General features: G+C 43.7%; 1 protein-coding gene across 1 annotated transcript in view; it reads right to left on the bottom strand.

The window, feature by feature from the left end:
* Positions 1-18958: 18958 nt before the first annotated feature.
* Positions 18959-21716, bottom strand: part of LOC139181405 (vesicle-associated membrane protein 7-like) — a gene marked incomplete at its 5' end in the record, with an annotated part of 50785 nt that continues 48027 nt past the window's right edge. Inside the window, 3 exon segments of the mRNA XM_070784753.1 lie at positions 18959-20696; positions 20699-20748; positions 20751-20885. Coding sequence (XP_070640854.1) covers positions 20634-20696; positions 20699-20748; positions 20751-20885 — 248 coding nt within the window.

The following is a 21716-nucleotide window of genomic DNA, read 5'->3' as shown; positions in this document are numbered from 1 at the left end:
TCAGTGAAAAAGCAAGAGAGTTCCAGAAAAACATCTATTTCTGCTTTGTTGACTATGCTAAAGCCTTTGACTGTCTGTATCACAATAAACTGTGGAAAATTCTGAAAGAGATGGGAATACCAGACCACCTGACCTGCCTCTTGAGAAACCTTTATGTAGGTCAGGAAGCAACAGTTAGAACTGCACATGGAACAACAGACTGATTCCAAATAGGAAAAGGAGTACGTCAAGGCTGTACCTACTTATTTAACTTATATGCAGAGTACATCATGACAAACGCTGGGCTAGAGGAACCACAAGCTGGAATCAAGATTGCCAGGAGAAATATCAATAACCTCAGATATGCAGATGACACCACCCTTATGGCAGAAAGTGAAGAGGAACTAAAAAGCCTCTTGATGAAAGTGAAAGTGGAGAGTGAAAAACTTGGCTTAAAGCTCAACACATCAGAAAACCAAGATAATGTCATCCGGTCCCATCACTTCATGGGAAATAGATGGGGAAACAGTGGAAACAATGGCAGACTTTATTTTGGGGGGCTCCAAAGTCACTGCAGATGTTGATTGCAGCCATGAAATTAAAAGACATTTACTCCTTGGAAGGAAAGTTATGACCAACCTAGACAGCATATTAAAAAGCAGAGACATTACTTTGTTAACAAAGGTCCGTCTAGTCAAGGCTATGGTTTTTCCAGTGGTCATGTATGGATGTGAGAATTGGACTATAAAGAAAGCTGAGCACAGAAGAATTGATGCTTTTGAAGTGTGGTGTTGGAGAAGACTCTTGAGAGTCCCTTGGACTGCAAGGAGATCCAGCCAGTCCATCCCAAAGGGGATCATTCCTGGGTGTTCATTGGAAGGACTGATGTTGAAGCTAAAACTCCAATACTTTGTCCACCTGATGGGAAGAGCTGACTCATTGGAAAAGACCCTGATGCTGGGAAAGATCGAGGGCAGGAGGAGAAGGGGATGATAGAGGATGAGATGGTTGGATGGCATCACTGACTCAATGGACTTGGGATTGGGCGGACTCCGGGAATTGGTGATGGACAGGGAGGCCTGGCATGCTGTGGTTCATTGGGTCACAAAGAATCGGACACGACTGAGTGACTGAACTAACTGACTGAAAATAACAGGATTAGCCAGAAAATTTTCAGTTCAGTTCAGTTCAATCGCTCAGTCATGTCTGACTCTTTGTGACCCCATGAACTGCAGCATGCCAGGCCTCCCTGTCCATCACGAGCTCCCAGAGTCCACCCAATCCCAAGTACATTGAGTCAGTGATGCCATCCAACCATCTCATCCTCTGTCATCCCCTTCTCCTCCTGCCTTCGATCTTTCCCAGCATCAAGGGTCTTATCAAATGAGTCAGCTCTTCATATCAGGTGGCCAAAATATTGGAGTTTCAGCTCCAACATCAGTCCTTCCAATGAACACCCAGGACTGATCCCCTTTAGGATGAAATGGTTGGCTCTCCTTGCAGTCCAAGGGATTCTCAAGAGTCTTCTCCAAGACCACAGTTCAAAAGCTTCGATTCTTTGGTGCTCAGCTTTCTTTATAGTCAACTCTCACCTCCATACATGACTACTGGAAAAACCATAGCCTTGACTAGACAGACCTTTCTTGACAAAGTAATGTCTCTGCTTTTTAATATGCTGTCTAGGATGGTCAAAACTTTCCTTCCAAGGAGTAAGTATCTCTTAATTTCATGGCACCAATCACCATCTTCAGTGATTTTGGAACCCAAAAAAATAGTCAGCCATTGTTTCCACTGTTTCCCCATCTATTTGCCATGAAGTGATGGGACCATATGCCATGATCTTAGTATTCTGAATGTTGAGCTTTAAGCCAACTTTTTCTCTCTCTTCTTTCACTTTCATCAAGAGGCTCTTCACTTTCTGCCATAAGGGTGGTGTCATCTGTATATCTGAGGGTATTGATATTTCTCCCAGCAATCTTGATTCCAGCTTGTGCTTTCTCCAGCCCAGCATTTCTTAGGATGCACCCTGCATATAAGTTAAATAAGCAGGGTGACAATATACAGCCTTGACATACTTCTTTTCCTATTTGGAACCATTCTGTTGTTCCATGTCCAGTTCTAACTGTGGCTTCCTGACCTGCATACAGGTTTCTCAATAGAAAGAAGGTTTTCGGGAAGGAGAAACTTTCCTCAAGCAGGATACATTGTTGTTATATAATCCCTAGTACAGAGTTTACACTGAGTTGTTTGTTGTGTATCATCAGTTTCAGGCTTAAAGAAGAAGAAGAAGAAGAAAAAAAAAAATTTATGAGTCAAAGAGTGAGGAATGCACAGGGAAAAAAATCGTTTGTTTTTTCCTCCAGCTTGAGAATTCCAGACCCATATCTGGGCTTTGAGAGCCCCAGACCCCGTTCTGCTCTTCGGGGAACATGGACTTCTTATCAAGTTGCTTACAAATTGACTGTTTCAGCACCAAGTACATGCCTCCTCCCTGACTGATCATCAACCTGCTCACCTACCAACCAGCCAAGCACAGCTCAACCCTGTCCCTTAGGAACACACAGATTGGTCCCACCCTAGCTCCACCCATGCCAGGTGAGCACACAGACCACCCCACCTCCATTCTTGTCATGTCACCACTTAGACCACCCCACATCAATCCATGCCAGGTCAGGACACAGACCACCCCAGCTCCATCCATGCAAGTTCACCACTGAGACCACCCCAATTCCACTGATTCCAGGTCAGTACACAGAACACCCACCTCTATCAATGCCAGGTCTCCACACAGACCATCCGACCTCCATCCATGCCAGTCAGCACCCAAATAATCCCCCGCTCCATCCATGCCAGGACGCCACTCAGCCCAGCCCACATCCATCCAGCAAGGTCAGCTCACAGACCACTGCATCACTATCCCTCTGACTGATAAGGATAAGAGGTTTATGGAACCTTCCTCATGGGAGAGACTGACAGTGGGGGAAATAGGGTATTTTTCTGATAGGCAGGGCCATGCTTAAGTACAGTTCATTTGCTCAGTCATGTCCAACTCTTTGCATTCCCATGGACTGAGGCACGCCAGGCCTGCCTGTCCATAACCAACTCCCGGAGCTTACCCAAACTCATGTCCATTGAGTCAGTGATGCCATCCAACCATCTCATCCTCTGTCGTCCCCTCCTCCTCTCGCCTTCAATCTTTCCCAGCATCAGGGTCTTTTCAAATGAGTCAGCTCTTTGCATCAGGTGGCCAAAGTGTTGGAGTTTCAGCTTCAGCATCAGTCCTTGCAATGAATATTGAGGACTGATTTCCTTTAGGATGGAGTGGTTGGATCTCCTTGCAGTGCAAAGGACTCTCAAGAATCCTCAACACCACACTTTAAAAGCATCAATTCTTCGGCGCTCAGCTTTCTTTATAGTACAACTCTCACATCCATACACGACTACTGGAAAAAACATGGCCTTGACTAGACAGACCTTTGTTGGCAAAGTATTTTATTTTAATAAATATTTTAATATGTATTTATTTTATTTAATATTTATATTAAATATTTATTAAAATATTTACTAAAATAATTTAATCTGTATTTTAATATGCTGTCTAGGTTGGTCATAACTTTTATCCCAAGGAATCTTTTTAGTTCATGGCTGCAGTTACCATCTGTAGTGATTTTGGAGCCCCCCAAAATAAAGCCTGCCACTGTTTCCACTATTTCCCCATCTATTTGCCATGAAGTGATGGGACCGGATGCCATGATCTTTGTTTTCTGAATATTGAGCTTTAAGCCAACTTTTTTCACTCTCCTCTTTCACTTTCTTCAAGAGGCTCTTTAGTTCTTCTTCACTTTCTGCCATAAGAGTGGTGTCATCTGCATATCTGAGGTTATTGATATTTCTCCTGACAATCTTGATTCCAGCTTGCGCTTCTTACAGCCCAGCATTTCTCATGATGTAGTCTGCATATAAGTTAAATAAGCAGGGTGACAATATACAGCCTTGATGTACTCCTTTTCCTGTTTGGAACCAGTTTGTTGTTCCTTGTCCGGTTCTAACTGTTGCTTCCTGACCTGCATACGGATTTCTCAAGAGGCAGATCAGGTGGTCTGGTATTCCCATCTCTTGAAGAATTTTCCACAGTTTATTGTGATCCACACAGTCAAAGGCTTTGGCATAGTCAATAAAGCTGAGATAGATGTTTTTCTGGAACTCTCTTGCTTTTTCAATGATCCAGCAGATGTTGGCAGTTTGATCTCTGGTTCCTCTGCCTTTTCTAAAACGACTTGAACATCTGGAAGTTCCTGGTTCATGTATTGTTGAAGTCTAGCTTGGAGAATTTGGGGCATTACTTTGCTTAGTAAATTTATAATCCAAAGTGACAAAATGGAGGAATAGAAGAACATGTGCTGAACTTCTCCTGTGAGAACTCCAAAATACAACTCGCTGTGAACAGCCATCGACAGAACAATGTTGGATCCCACCAAAAAAGATACCCCATGTCCAAGGGCAAAGGAGAAGCCCCAGCAAGATGGTAGGAGGGGCAAAATCTTGTCTAGAATCAAACCCCATACCTGCCAGAGATACTCAGAGGGCTCAAACAAAACCTTGTGTGACCAAGAGATCCCACAAAGACTGACCAGACCTGCCTTTGAGTGTTTGAGCATCTCCTGTGGAGGTACAGGTCAGAAGCTGCCTGCCACAGGGGCAGGGGCTCTGGCTGCAGCAGACCTGGGTGTGGCATAAGCCCTCTTGGAGGAGGTCATCATTTACCCCACCACAGAGACACTGAGCAGACGACCCACAAACTGCAGAAAAATTATACCAAAGAAATTCTCACACTGTTAGGAAAGTTCTAGAACCCAAAACAGAATTCCCAACCTGGGGATCTGGCAAAGGGACTGAGAAGTCCCAGGGAATTAGACTTTGGAGGCCAGTAGGATTTGATTACAGAACTTCCACAGGACTGGGGAAACAGACTCTTGGAGGGCACAAATAGAACCTTGTGCACACCAGGACCCAGGAGAAAACAACGGTGTCCCCCAAAAGAGACTGACCCAGACTTGCCTGTGAGTGTCCAGGAGTCTCCAGTGGAGGCGTGGGTCGGTAGTGGCCTACTTTAGGGTCAGGGACAATGAGTGCAGCAGTGCATGCACAGGATCTTTAGAATGAGGTCGCCATTTTCTTCATTTCCTCCACCATAGTTTGGTCTCAGGTAAAACAACAGGGAGAGCCATAGCCCTGCCCATCAACAGAAAGCCGTGTTGAAGGGCATTTAATATTCACAAGGTCCAAGGGTTTCCAAGTAAACAACAGTTGATCTCCTGGAGTCTCCTGGTGGGGGCGCGGGGGGTGGAGAATCATCAAAAAGGAATTCATAACTGAGTAGACTGCCACAAAGCGAATTTTAACAGGTACCTTTAACTCACACATTAAAAAAAAAATCACGTGAAAAGTTGCTAACATTGCTAAATATCAGGGAAGGGTATTCAGTATCACCTCATATCACCAATCAGAATGGTTACTTTCAAGTACTCTACGAAGGTTAAATCTGCCAGATGCCATGAAGAAAAGGGAACACTCCACCTCTGTTGCTGGAAATGAAAATAGGTGAAAGCCACTATGGAGGAGAGCGTGGATGTGCATCAACAATGAAAATGAGAATGAAACTAGAACATCCCTCAAACCATACACAAAAATAAACTTCAAAGAAGATAAAGATCTAAGTGTAGGACAGATACTATGCAAATTTGAGGACAATATTAGCATAAGATATCACTTGTAGCTGGGATCTAAAAATGGATACAGATCATCTTCTGTATGAAGATGAAACAGTCTCACAGACTCAGAAAAGTATCAGTGGTCCCCAGAAAGAAAAAAAACAAAACTGGGACAGGGACTAATGAACTGATTTAGTCTAACATAGGGAGACTAATACTATTAAAAAAAAAAAAAAAGTATCCACCAGGAACCACTGAGTAACATAAGAATCCTATTCAACACTCTGTAACATCCTACACTGGAACAGAACCTGGAAGAGAAGATATATACGTATACGTACAAGTGAATCAAGTTCCTGTTGATCCAAAAGGGAAAAAAAAAAAAAAAAAACCAACGACACAATCTGGTCATTCAACTACATATGCCAATTCAAATTAGGGAATAAAAGTACAAAAAAGGAATCAGAAAGGCTGACTCTATTGCCCTCAGGCCATAGTGACGTGGATGGTGTCACATCCTTGGAGCATGAGCTGGTTTCAGCCCCAAGACTGGAGGGTCTCAGTGCAGATGGAGCAGGGAGCATGTGGCAGGAAATGTGACCCCATGATGGACCTGGGGTGCCTCCTGCCCTCTGCATGAGCTACCAATCTCCAGATGAAAGTGGGCCCTCCTGCTGAGAAACCAAGCCTACGTCGCCCAAGAATTGGTGGAGCCTCTGGGCTGCAACAGGTTTGCAAGGTCCCCTGGCCACTGTATATCCCCTAGGCTGGGCTTCCTACCTCAATCTTTAGGGTCACCCCTCCTACAGATGACAGCACCCTCTGCAGAGTGGTGTTCCAAAAAACTAGGATATGTCCTAGGGACACGGGTAAGGGGGAAGGAGAAGAGACGCAAGCCTTGGGTGTTTCTTCTGGCACATTCCACTCTAGCTGACAATCCATGAACAGAGTTTTCCTTGGGACTCGATGCCTGAGGACCAGAGTGGGGCAGGGAGCAATGCTGTTTCCTTAGGGCTGTCTTCCAGAACAACTTTAAACATAGTGCTGTTGGGCTCTTCATATTCACAAGGCCTGCGGGACTGTAAATGACACCTTCCGTCCAGTCATGTCCCAGGGTAAATCATCAGACAGGAATTCAAACAGGGCCACCTTTCAAGAAGACAATTTCAAGAGGTAGACTGTAGTCACACTGTACAATATCCAAAATCACCAGGAAAATCCTTCCAGCTCACTATGTATTCAGTTCAGTCACTCAGTCACATCCTACTCTTTGCAATCCCATGGACTGCAGCACACCACCATGTATTACATCCACGCTAACCAAAACTCCCATGAAAAATCCCCTCCCACAGGTCAGAATGGCCACCATCTAAAATATCTACAGAGAATATGGGCTGCAGAGGATGGAGGCAAAAGGGAATTCTCCTACACTCTTTGTGGGGGTGTAAATGGGTGCAGCAAGGAGGTTCCTTATCAACTAAACACCCCAAAACCACAAGACCCAACAATCCCATGTCTGTGCTCAGACACAGAAAAAATCAGAATTCACAGTGACCCATGCATCCTTGTTTTCAGGGCAGCTCGACTGACAATGGCCAAACTAGAATTGCTGCTGGCCAAAACCTTGGCTTTCTCTGCCCAGTGAAGCCAAATAAAAAATACAGAGATAGAGGTGGAAGGAAATATGAAGGTAGCTTTTATTCTCAAGCCAGCAGAGATGGGAACACAGTAGGGTCATGCCTCAAGGACTGTGCACCCCCCACCCCACCCATGAAGAGTCTAGGGGCCCATATAAAGCAAGGGCTCACAGTCAGGAGTCAATGATGAGGAACAAAGGGGATAGGATCTCAATTTCTTCCTCCTGCATGTTTTCAAAGACAGTCATAGACTTAAGTCAGTAACCCAGGAACTGACTCAGGCAGTTGGCATGGCTCTGCAGCCTTCTTTCTGATATGTAAGTACAAGGGGAAGAGTGTTGTAAGGGTAAACACCAGATAGGGGAGGTATTTAGCATAGAGTCCATGGAAAAAAATGTTAATTGTAGCTCCTGCAGAGTTAGGGGGCAGAAAAGCAAACTTAGTTACAGACATTCAGAGTTAGAAGCAATTAAAGCCTTTGACTGTGTGGATCACAATAAACTGTAGAAAATTCTGAAAGAGATGGGAATACCAGACCACCTGACCTGCCTCTTGAGAAACCTCTATGCAGGTCAGGAAGCAACAGTTAGAACTGGACAAGGAACAACAGACTGGTTCCAAATAGGAAAAGGAGTACATCAAGGCTATATATTGTCACCCTGCTTATTTAACTTATATGCAGAGTACATCATGAGAAACGCTGGGCTGGAAGAAGCAGAAGCTGGAATCAAGATTGGCAGGAGAAATCTCAATAACCTCAGATATGCAGATGACACCACCCTTATGGCAGAAGGTGAAGAGGAACTAAAAAGCCTCTTGATGAACGTGTAAGAGGAGAGTGAAAAACTTGGCTTAAAGCTCAACATTCAGAAAATGAAGATCATGGCATCTGGTCCCATCACCTCATGGCAAATAGATGGGGAAACAGTGGAAACAGTGTCAGACTTTATTTTGGGGGGGCTCCAAAATCACTGCAGATGGTGATTGCAGCCATGAAATTAGAAGACGCTTACTCCTTGGAAGGGGAGTTATGACCAACCTAGATAGCATATTGAAAAGCAGAGACATTACTTTGCCAACATAGGTCCGTCTAGTCAAGGCTATGGTTTTCCCAGTAGTCATGTATGGATGTGAGAATTGGACTGTGAAGAAAGCTGAGCGCTGAAGAATTGATGCTTTTGAACTGTGGTGTTGGAGAAGACTCTTTTTTTTTTTAATATAAATTTATTTATTTTTGAGAGTCCCTTGAACTGCAAGGAGATCCAACCAGTCCATTCTAAAGGAAATCAGTCCTGGGTGTTCTTTGGAAGGAATGATGCTAAAGCTGAAACTCCAGTACTTTGGCCACCTCATGCCAAGAGTTGACTCATTGGACAAGACTCTGATGCTGGCAGGGATTGGGGGCAGGAGGAGAAGGGGACGACAGAGGATGAGATGGCTGGATGGCATCACCGGCTTGATGGATGTGAGTTTGAGTGAACTCTGGGAGTTGGTGATGGACAGGGAGGCCTGGTGTGCTGCAATTCATGGGGTCGCAAAGAGTCTGACACGACTGAGTGACTGAACTGAACTGAAAGTAAAAAAAAAAAGAAACTAGGAATTTTCAGGCCTGCTCACTGTTCTCTTTATCCCCTTTGTTCTCAAAAAAGGGAAAGAATAAAAAACTCATTCCTCTCTTTTTCCTTTGCATGCATTCTCAGTCACTTCAGTCGTGTCAAACACTTTGTGACCTCCATGGCCTGTAGCCCACCAGGCTCCTCTGTCCGTGGGATTCTCCAGGCAAGAAGACTGGAGTGGGTTGCCTTTCCCTTCTCCAGGGGATCTTCCCTACTCAGGGATTGAACCTGCATCTCCTGCATTGGCAGGCAAATTCTTTATTGGCTGAGCCACCAGTGAAGCCCTTTTTTTCCTTCTCTCTGCAACAAATTCAACCAAGTGATCCATCGACAGGAAAATGAAAACAGAATGGTGCACCTCTACACTGCAAAGCTACCCAGCCCTGAATCAGAACAGAATAATGCCAATGACAACAGCGTGGATGGATAGAGTGATTACCATACTAAGTAGAGAAAGTCCCAGAGAGAAAGACAAATATCACAAGGCATCACTGACAGGTATCTGCTTGAAACTGATGCAAATGTAGGATATTACCCAGTAGAAACAGACTCACAAATTTGGAAAACCAACTTCTGATTATTAAAAAAATGTTAGCGATGTAGGATAAACGAAGAGTTTGCAAGGAACAAAAAGACATGAATATACATCAAACAGAGAATCAGGGGGAAAAAAAAAAAACTGTTGAACAGCAAAGGGCAGCATACTGGAGACTCTGTAAACCTCTATCGGGGGGAAATGAACCCAAAAAAGAATTGATAAATGGCTGTATATCACTGAATCAAGCTCCCATACTTCTGAAACAAGCACAGTATCGGAAATCAACCCTATGCCAAAATAAAACAAGGAATGCGCAGAAAAATAAATAAAAAGAGGAACATGAGGAATCGCTGACGCCTTGTGGCCATTTTTTATAACAGCAACTCTACAGCTGTGCTCAGTGCAGTTCAATCGCTCAGTCGTGTTTGACTCTTTGCGACCCCATGGATTGAAGCACACCAGGCTATCCTGTCCATCACCAATTCCTGGGGCTTGCTCAAACTCATGTCCATTGAGTCAGTGATGCCATCCCACCATCTCATCCTCTGTCATCCCCTTCTCCTCCCGCCTTCAATTTTTCCATGCACTTAATATTCACAAGGTCTGTGGGGCTGTAAGTGAAAAACAACTGCCTTCCAGAAGTCTCCTAGGGATGGTCAACGAACAAGAATTCAAAACTTGGCAGATGATCACAGAGCCAAGTTCAACAGGTACCTTTATAAGAGATGAAAGAGGACACAGAGGAGAAGCCTCATGAAGACAGAGGCAGAGATGGAGGGAGGGGGCCACAAGCCCAGTGACCCCTGGAGCCCCCAAAGCTGGTAAAGGCAGGAAGGACCCTATGCTGGAACCTCTGGAGGGACTTCAGTCCAGCACCACCTTGATCTCAGGTGTATGGTCTCCAGGACTGGAGGAGGGTGAACTTCTATTGTTTTAAACCACCCAACATGTGGTCATTTGTTAGAGAAGCCACAGAGAACTCACACAGCCTGTGCTCTGTAGGATCCTAGAAGTGTGGGTCTCACTAAAGGCAGATGGAGGGTGGATTACAGAACACTTAGAGTCAACACTGGGCCCTCAGAAATGCTAAAGCAGTGGCTGGACTCCAGAATGTTGAGGAGTCAATCTGAAGCATGTCCCTAGGGTACCAGCTGCACATGCCTCCCCAGGTTCTTACACCTGTACATGTGGCATAGTAAGTATCTAGTCCTGACTGAGGACATTTAATGTCACTGTTCACATTGCTCATTAAGAACCCACCAGGTACACAGGTGAAAACCCAAGTAGGATGCTAGGATGAACAATTCTGAAGATGGTTGGGATGGGGACTTTCTCCCATGCAGCCAGCAGCCCCCATATCCCTGCCTCTGCAAGAAGTGTCCTTACTGGGATGCTGGTGGGCCACGAGCAGGCATCTGGGAGTAAAGGTTAGCTGCCCCCAGGCCAGCTGCTCCTGAACCTTATCCACCCTTCCCAGGTTAAGATGTTGAAATATGTGGAAAGACCTTACAAAGTGTGGAGGAAAGTGTTGGGAGCCACACTAGTGACAGCTCCCTTGCTGAGTTGGTGCCTGCAGACCAGGCAGGATTGTCCTGGCCTGGGTGCTCTTCTGGAAGCTGTCACTTTCCCTGAGTTGCCCCCTCCACTGTAGCCACTGCCTTTTTTCTTGCATCCTTACTTCTGCCTGAGGAGGCTTCAGACAGCAAGCATGGGCATCACATTCCCTTTCTCAGCAGGTGGCAGCCTTGCAAGTCCAGCGGAAGGTCCAGCAGAGCCCCACTCACCTCTTGCTGCCTGGATGGGGTGTTTATATAGACCCCAACCCAGGAATACCTGGGAAGGGCCGGCCAGCTAGGTCAGGCTGCCCAGGTCAGCCAATCTTCACCCATCAGGGGCTCACAGTTGCAGAAAGCAGGCCTTGCTGCACAGGTCAGGACCAAGGACCAGGTGTGGAGTCCTGAAGGTCACGATGGACATGTGGCTGTAACTCTGGTTTCTTTTCTCATCATTTCAACTGGTCCATGAGTAGGGAACAACTTCACAAAGGCCATCTCTGCACAAGAGCAATCCAGGAGTCAGGGAGAAGAGAGTTGGTGGTGGAGGGGGGTAGACAGGAGCCCAGTCGCCTGGGTGCAGTGAAAGCCCTTAGAGGACTTGCTTCACTGGAAGGAGGCTGCAGAGTGAAGCCTCGGGCCATGGACATGTGCAGGAGACTCTTAGTTCAGGTCCGGCTCTGAAGCACCCTGGGTCAGCTCTGACCAACAGGTGGGCTGGGGGTAGCCTGCAACAAGCGCTATGTGCATGCTTCCTGTGTGGAGCTGGAGGGGTGCCCCATGGCCTTGAAGGGACCTGCCCTCGTGAGGTCCCCATGGCCTTTTGGGGACTAGCCTCATGGGCTGCCATGTGCCTGCCCAGGAGAGCCCTGGGCACTGGGATTGTGTGTGAGCAAGCTTCTTCTCTTTGCAGCTGGTGCAGAGTTGCTTAGGAGGCAGGGTAAAAGGAGCCAAGGGCAAAGGTCAGGAGCAGGGTTGGGGGTTCCTCAGGTGTGCCCCCATGACTCCTGAGGTGCAGGGTTCATTGGAGTCCGTTACATCCACCTGGGGACCACCATGTGCCTGACCTCAGCCTTGAGCCCCCGACCCATGGCATCAGCACAGACCAGCCTGATGCAAGGCCCATAAGTTTGGACACTTCCATCAGGACTCAAGGTGATCTCCTGGAGCCTGGAGCAGAGGCCTGACCTCTGTGCACAGGCGAACCCGCCCTGCAGAAGTCCTGGTGCAGCACCCATTCAGTGCTGTCAGCACGGGTGCCCTTGGGGGAACCAGTGTCTGCATCCCTCCCCTGTGACCACAGACTGTGCAGCTCTGTTTGGCCCACAAAAGCAGAGGCAATGGAAGGCCCATGGGGGCGTGGGATCTGAGGAGTGAGGACTCAGCTACCCTTGCCTAGTGACCCAAGCCACACTGTCCACCCTGGGGTTGGTCAGGCCTTCCCACATCCTGCAAGAGGGCTGCCTCTCCTGTGTTTGGGGCACTGTCACAGCTGGGTGACTAGAGGGGGCCATCACCTGTCAGCCAGCATTGCATGGTGACTAGATAGGGCCGTCACCTGTCAGCCCAGGTGGATTGAGGACACTAACCAAGAGCAAGCATGTGAGCCAGGAGATTGGCCTGGGTCAGCCCTGAGGCTGGACGGAGGCTGTGGAGGAGGCAAGGGTCAGGGAATAGTGGTTGGAACGCAGAGCTGACCACCCTGTAGCAGACAAGCCAGCGAGGCAGCAGGGGGAGGTGAAAATGGTACCCTATGGGAGGATGGAGGCACCAGCAGGCCTAGCCACAGGCATGGGGATCCAGGCTGTTCCTTCCTAGACTTCACCAAGAGTGCCCTCAGCGCCCCCCAGGACTGCTGGAAACCACCTCGTCTCCAGCTAGACCTCAGCCAGGAAGGCAGGAAACCCACAAACTCAATTGGACCATGCAGGAGTTGAGATGGGGAAGTGTGGGCGCTTGGAGCCTAGAAAGCAAGATTTCCTGTGGGGGACAAGATCACAGGGTTCTGGAGAGAGACAGGGATGGACATGTACAGGGTGTTGGGCCTTGGACAGATGGATAGACGAGGGGACCATCAGTGAGTGTCCCCCACTAGTGCACGTCCATCCTCCCTCGGGCAGGTCCCCTCCCCTCAAAGCTGGGTCCAGAAACAGAGACAGGCAGCTCCAGGTAATCAATAGATCAGTTTATTATCCAGTAACTTACACAGTGGAATCAGGATCCAGGGACAATCAGAAGTATTTGCAGCTGCTCTTTGCATGGCCGGAGGTCACTGGGATTGTTGATAGTTGACATGGCGGGGGGCAGTGCTTGGAAACAGGGCGTACAGTCCTGAATCAAGGTTCATGAATAGTTGACTGGTCTCATGGGTGCCAGGAACACTTCAGGGAAAGTCTTCATGGGTTGAGGACTAACAAGGCAGAGGGGCTACCTGGCTCTAATGATTATTCAGTTCAGTTGCTCAGTCGTATCCGACTCTTTGCGGCCCCATGGACTGCAGCACGCCAGGCTTCAACAGCCTTTATTAGCTAGAAAATGGGTTTATCTAGGATATTTGTTGAGGGAATAAAAAACCTTTCCAAGGAAGTATTAATAGTGCATGATGACTAACTCCTCCCAAACAAACCCAAACACAGCAAAAGTTTTGTGAATATCTATCTAAATGAATGCAAACAGAGAAGAGGGCGGCAGAGGATGAGATGGTTAGATAGCATCATCAACTCAATGGACATGAATTTGAGCAAACTCCAGGAGATAATGGAGGACAGAGGAGCCTGGCATGCTGCAGTCCATGGGGTCACAGTCAGACGTGACTTAATGACTGACCAACAACAAAGTGAAATGCGAGAAGGCAGAATGGTTCTTTGAAGATGCTTTACAAATAGCTGAGGAAAGAAGAAAGCAAAACAGAAGGGAGAAAGGGAAAGATACACCCAACTAAATGCAAAGTTCCATGGAATGGCAAGAAGGCCTTCTTCAATGAACAGTGCAAAAAAAAAAAAAAGAGGAAACAATTGAATGAGAAAGATTAGAGATCTCTTCAAGAAAACTGGACATATCAAGGGAATATTTCATGCAAGGATGAGCATGATAAAGGACAGAAATGGTAAATAAGGACCTAACAGAAGCAGAAGAGATTGAGAAGAGGTGGCAAGAATACACAGAACTACTATACAGAAAAGGTCTTCATGACCCAGATAAACATGATGGTGTGATCACTCACCTGGAGCCAGACATTCTGGAGTGTGAAGTGGGCCTTACGAAGCACTACTACAAAGCTACTGGAGATGATGGAATTCCAGTTGAGGTATTTCAAATCCTACAAGATGATTCTGTTAAAGTGCTGCACTCAATACAGCAGCAAATTTGGAAAACTCAGCAATGGCCACAGGAATAGAAAAGGTCAGTTTACATTCCAATCCCAAAGAAGAGAAATGCCAAAGAATGTTCAAACTACTGTACAACTGCACTCATTTCATATGCTGGCAGTCATGCTAAAAATCTTTCAAACTAGGCTTCAGCAGAATGTGAACCAAGAAATTCCAGATGTACAAGCTGGGTTTCAAGGAAGCAGAGGAACCAGAGATCAATTTGCCAACATTCATTGGATTATGGAGAAAGCAAGGGAGTTAAAAAAAAAACAAAAACCGACTTATATTTCAGTGTCTATGCTAAAGCCTTTGTAGGGATCACAACTGAAAAATATTTTTAAGTTTATTTTTAATTGGAAGATAATTGCTTTACAGTATTCTGTTGGTTTCTACTAAACATCAACATGAATCAGTCATAGTTTTACCTATGTCCCCTTCCACTATGGAAAATTCTTAGAAATACCAGACCACCTTAACTGTCTCCTGAGAAACTTGTATATGGGTCAAGAAGCAACAGTTAGATTTGGATATGGAATAACTGACTGGTTCAGTACTGGGAAAGGATATGACAAGGCTGTATGTTGTCACCCTGCTTATTTAACTTCTATGCAGAGTACATCAGGCAAATGCCAGGCTGGATGAATCACAAGTTGGAATCAAGATTGCTAGGAGAAATATCAACATCCTCAGATATGCAGATGATACCACTCTAATGGCAGAAGGGAAGAGGAATTAAAGAGTCTCTTGATGAAAGTGAAAGAGGAGAGTGAAAAACTTGGCTTGAAACACAACTTTCAAAAAACTAAGATAACGGCACCTGGGCCCATCACTTCATGGCAACTATAAGGGGATAAAATAGAAACAGTGACAAATTTTATTTTCGTGGGCTACAGAATCACTGCAGACAGTGACTCCAGCCATGAACTTAAAAGACGCTTGCTCCTTGGAAGGAAAACCTAGACAGCATATTAAAAAGCAGAGACATTACTTTACCGACAAAAGTCCATATAATCAAAGCTATGGTTTTTCTAGTAGTTAGGTACAGATGTGAGAGTTGGACCATGAAGAAGGGTGAGCACTGAAGAAGCGATGTTTTCAGATTGTGGTGCTAAAGACTCTTGAGAGTCCCGGACAGCAAGGAGATCAAACCAGTCAATCCTACAGGAAATCAACCCTGAATATTCACTGGAAGGACTGATGCTTAAGCTGAAGTGCCAATGTTTTAGATAGCTGATGTGAACAGCCAACTCATTGGAAAAGACCCTGATGCTGGGAAAGATTGAAGGCAGGAGGAAAAGGGGGCTACAGAGGATGAAATGGTTAGTTAGATAGAACCAATCACTCAATGGACTTGAATCTGAGCAAACTCCAAGAGATGGTGGAAGACAGAGGAGGCTGACATGCTGCAGTCCATGGGGTTGCAAAGAATCAGACATGACTTAGTGACTGAACAGCAACAATAGCTAGTTTTGTAGGCCAGGGGTTCTTAGCCAAAGTTGATTTTGCTCCCCTACTCCAACTTAGCAGGAACACTGGGACATTTTTAGTTGTCACAATTGGAGACAGTGTGCTCCTGGCCTCTAGTGGTTTGAGGTTAGGGATGCTACTGAACATCCTGCAATGCACAGGACAGTCTCAAAGAACATCCGGTCCCAAACATTGACCGTGCAGATTGAGAAAGCCTGGTTTATGCAAGACCCTTCTGACTACTCTACCAAATACCCTGGGTTCCTTCTCATTCTATTGTGGCCAGAATACTCTTTCAACATAAGCTGGGGCAATAACTGGGCTCAGCCCTTTGAAACATCACTACCCCTTCATCGCCTGGAGTCCAGTGTCTTAAAAATGATCCCTTTACTGGGTTATTTCAAGCAGGAGGGTAAATATACTGTTACTCCATCATATTCAGAAGTGAAGTCTGTAAGGGGTATTACTGAATTTAATGCCCTCTCTCTGAGCATGAGACTATTAATTGGAGTATAACCGCTTTACAAGGTTGTGTTGATTTCTGCTGTACAACAACAAGAATCAGCCATTAATATGTGTGTGTGTGTGTGTGTGTGTGTGTGTGTGTGTACCTCCCCTCCTCTTGAGCCCATGAGACTTTTAAAGTTTTCTTTATTTTGGTCCAAACTTGGAATATGAATTTTAAAAAGGTAAATCAGGGTGTCAACCTGCACATATAAATTTTCTTTCACAGCCATTCCTCTTTTTGGAAGAGATGTAACAAGTCACAATATATTTTGAATATAGATGTTTAATAAACACAGTTTAATAAATAACATGAATCCAAAATAATCTTGTACAATGTACCATGACCAAAAGAATGCTTTGACTTCTCAAATGGTCTTTCTCCATAAGATGAAACAGTTGAATCAATCTTTAGAATGAATCCAGGAAGAGCTTGGCTGGGCTAGATTGGCAGTGCTGTTCTAACCAGAAGCTAGGAATTTCATTGAAACTCCTTTCCCTATACACTTTTAGAATTCTGTTTTGCCAGTGAAATGAACTCACATGAGACTTGGAAAAAGGAAGAAAGTGGAGGCCAATATTTTTTGCAGGTCAAGGCACTCAGACATGAAGATGCTAAGGTACCTGGCTTATCTCCCGGCTTTGTCTCAATCTCCTCCATTCTGCATCCAGCTCATCCTCTTGACTACTGGCCCTCCTCAACAACTGGGGACACAATAGGGTACTTGGCATCAAGTTTACTGAGACCATCGCTTCTTTGCCAGTCTTTGTCACACACCTATTTTGGCAAACAGACATGGAGGGCTTCTCAGGTTTTCCAACTGTTCAGCAGCACTAGTACATTAAGTGAAAATATTTAGGACTCTTCCTCTTATCCCCTGGCACCTGGTTTCCAGACTGTCTCTTCCTACTTTTTCATACACCCGTGTACACTTGAATTCAGTATTAAACCCCTTATTTCCATCATCCTTGTCTTGGCTGTTTTCCTTATTGAATTCAAACCAAATCATAGGTCAACCACCACCACCACTCAGCCCCATTTATTATCACCACTCTACCCTATTATTTTTTAAAAGACAGTTCTAATGAGGTGGATGAAACTGGAGCCTATTATACAGAGTGAAGTAAGCCAGAAGGAAAAACACCAATACAGTATACTAACACATATATATGGAATTTAGAAAGATGGTAACAATAACCCTGTATACGAGACAGAAAAAGAGACACTGATGTATAGAACAGTCTTTTGGACTCTGTGGGAGAGGGAGAGGGTGAGATGATTTGGGAGAATGGCATTGAAATATGTGTAATATCATATATGAAACGAGTCACCAGTCCAGGTTCGATGCACAATACTGGATGCTTGGGGCTGGTGCACTGGGACGACCCAGAGGGATGGTATGGGGAGGGAGGAGGGAGGGGGGTTCAGGATGGGGAACACATGTATGCCTGTGGCGGATTCATTTCGATATATGGCAGAACCAATACAATATTGTAAAGTTTAAAAAGAAAATAAAATTAAAAAATAAAAAAATAAAAGACAAAGGGGTCCAAACAGATCTGCTTCTAATGTAAAATATTGCACGAGGGTCTACAGCTGCTATTTTTGTTGTTATATAAATTTCCATTAAGACCCCAGGGAAGCAACCCAATTTCTATGTCCACCTTGAGGCTGGGAAGGCAGTTAGACAAGGAAGAATCATTATCTGATGGAAGTCCTGCCCATTTATTCTGAAGGAAAAGTATGAATTGTGACACTATTTGACCTTGTGGCCAACAGGCTGAAGAGAAATAATTAGCCTGTGCCACTTCTTTTTCTGTTCATAACAACAAATAATGGCATCACCAACTCAATGGACATGAGTTTGAGTGAACTCCGGGAGTTGGTGATGGACAAGGAGGCATGGGGTCACAAAGAGTCAGACACGACTGAGCGACAACTGAACAACAAATAAATAGCATTCCCCCAGCCCATCTCTAAGTGTCTCCCTCGAGGAGGCCTGGGGAAAGCTACATGGGCTGTTTCTGAGTTGCCTTATCATGTACTAGAACATATTCTATCATTCTTTACTTCAGTTACCAAGATTCAAAGGCCCCAAGTGACCCATTATTCTTTTGCTGTGGCCAAGCTTTTTGTACATTTGATATTTGCCATTCTCTTTTTCTCTTTACCTAAATCTGTTTTGCTATAACAAATTATTCACTCTCACCCTTGTATGCCTTCCTTTGAGTCATCTATTTCAGAACCAGTCAGAGTTGAGTTGAAATGGATTACAATCCCTAGGGTTCTTTTGCTGTTCTGTCTCAACCATGGTCTCAGGATGATGGCTGTAGAGGCTGTGTGGTCATTTCATGATCTTTTTGTTGGTTACAGTATGGCCTACGTATTTTTTAACTTTTGTGTCTTTTGATTTTGAAGAAAATTTTATACACCTGAGACAGTACTATAGCTCTTTAAGTCTCCAGGTCACATTTTTAAATGTATTTTCATCATAAGTAAAATACTTTTATTCCGCAAACTATGGCAAAATGTCATCAGAAGAAATTAGATTCCACGAAGAAATTCTCAAACAAGCAACTCATTGTATTACTCTTATATTTTTATTAAGGTCTTCAGTTTGTGCATCATTTAAAATAAGGTATGTGCTTCAAAAAGCATTCCTATACATAAATAGACCAAGAGATGGTTAAGTAATTTATCCCTAAAACATGCACATCACTTTTATTCAGGTGTGTATAAGAAAGGGAAATGAACTTTCTGTCTTTTTTGTTGAATTAAAGGCATTTTGAAATTATTATTAAGAACGCCAAATGTTTTCATGGAACAAATGCTTTCCAATACAAAATGCTAATGGAATTAAAAGGCATTAGTGTTGATCAAAAGAACTGAAAAAACATTTCCACTATACACGATCACAAGGAAAAGGGTTCCAGTGGGTTGAAAACATATGTCAAATAAAGGAATCAGCATGAACTGAAAGGTTTAGATGGAAGAACAGGTAGCAGGATCCAGATTATGTGACATACATATATATATATATATATATACACACACACACACATATATATATATATATATATATTCAAGGCACATGACTAGGCTAAACAGGTGGCTAGGTTTCATAGACCAATTTGTTCTTTCATTGGGAAAATAGTCAAATGTAATATAATTTCCATTTACTGGCCTTTATTGATAAATAAATGCAATTAGATCTATAGAGCAAATGTTGTCCTTTCAGATACACACCAAAAGTACACGCTAGCTAACAGATGCCAGAGTAGCCAAAGCAGTATGATTACATTCCAGTTTTTTTTCACACTGCAGTTACATGGATGTTAGCTAAAATGTCTTTACATTGTTTCTAGATATCATACTGTCTACTCTCAAGTTACACAAAAAATAATCTTCAAAACTAGGCAGGTTAAAGAACTTACTAAACCACAAAGGATATTCAAACTATTGTTCAACACCAGTTAAACCCAAACCCTGGAATTGACTGTTGATTATATTCAGCCTGGGCTTTTCCCAGGCTGGAAAAGTTCTCCCACACTATCTCCCTTCATAAAGCGAAAATGCTAGCACATTGGCTGTCGCTCTCTTCTTTTTCTTTGGTGAGTCAGTGGAATGCACCTACCCACGCCCTCTATTGCCCATTCTATTATCTGTACAATTGCCCTAAACATTCATGAAAGGAAAAGGAATATATAAAAAATCCTAGCCTTCAACAATATTTAAACCACCATTTTCTGAAATCAACTGCAACAGGGAAACAGAGGATATCAAGCTCTGCGAAGTTTGTGAATGATCAAAACTCTCTTTCTAAAAGTTAGTAATATGCAGACAAGGATAATTCTGTGTGCTTCTAACAGGCTAGCAAAACATTCCCCTTTTGACTGAGATAAACTGTTTAATATCAACACTTTACCTGCTTGGGTTCCTTGAAACACCAACAATTACATTACAATTCCCCAAATAACAACAATTCTCCATGAACATTGTTTTCAAGCATCTAAAACCCTTCAAAATCAAAAGACATTGAGACGAGATGTTAGCAACTTTTCAACTTTTGTGCGCACAAAGGTCATCCAGAATTTTAGCTGATAGCTCATAAGACAGGTGGTTTCTACCTTGGTGATAGCTTTGTGCAATTACAAACAAAATGTTTCTGCAAGTGGATGACACTAATTTACAAACCAAAGAAACAAAATGCTTTTTTTAAGGCTACTGCTACAATAAATGGTTCAGTCTGAAGTGCACTAAAATAAACAGGTCGACAGGACAAAGATAAACCTGGAGGCATGGGACAAGATTTCAAAAAAGAAAGAAAGAAGCAGGTTGAAGACACTGGCAGACACCATCTCTCAGTATTAAAAGGCCTGAATTACATGGATTGCTTTTAACTCCTTGGTCTTTCATATCCTTGGTTAATGATAACTTTTTTATTTCTTCACACAGTTTGGCCACGTAAATCCACCACAGAGAGGTGACACAATAATATAGATGAATACCTGGGGTGGGGGAGAAGGCAATTTTATTTTCTTGAATCTATCACAGGCTCCTAAATAATATATAAAGGCAAGACCAACAAACAAATTTTGGTTCCATCAGAGTAGCAGTGGTATAATAATACAACATACTAATCAAGTATTTCCAAAGATAGTAGTAGAATTAAAATGATCTTTTCTGATATAACTCACATCTACTTGAATTCCACTCTTTTTTTTATTGGTAAACAGAGCAGTGGGGTTGTTTCTCTTCACTGGGAAGTGAGCAGACTAGAACTATATAAGCCACTCTACTGAAAACATCATTGTCATAAGAATCACAAATTAACATAATTCCCTTGAGGTATGATTTTATAATTAAGTACATTTTTAGATTTTGCACATGGATTTATTTTTCATTATTAGGGTGATTAAAAATCATAAAAAACATGAGTAGACTCTATATCTATACCACCTATGAGAAAGAATGTTGACATGAACATTTCAGTGGATGTATTGTAATTATTCAATTGTAAGTAACACAGCAAAAACACGAGGCCTTTAAAGATGTGTTTCCTTTTTAATTATGGTATTATAATTGTAAATTATTCTATTTTAATGGTGTATGCTTGCTCACATTACTACATTCCAAAAATAGGTTTACTATCAAATTTAGGTTCACTGCACTGTTAGTCATTCTGTTTTGATTTAAATTATAACCTTCTAAGATCTTTAAGTGACTGATTTCATTAATCACATGCTTAGAAAAAAATGTGGATTTTTTTTCTCTACAAATGTTGGGGAAAATTATGGTTATTAATGAATACAGTAAAGTGCTCAAATTATATTCACAAA

The sequence above is a fragment of the Bos indicus genome, chromosome X (assembly GCF_029378745.1).
Source record: "Bos indicus isolate NIAB-ARS_2022 breed Sahiwal x Tharparkar chromosome X, NIAB-ARS_B.indTharparkar_mat_pri_1.0, whole genome shotgun sequence".
NCBI lineage: Eukaryota > Metazoa > Chordata > Mammalia > Artiodactyla > Bovidae > Bos > Bos indicus.
Note: the sequence above shows the minus strand (reverse complement) of the source record. Positions and strands in the feature narration are given on the sequence as shown.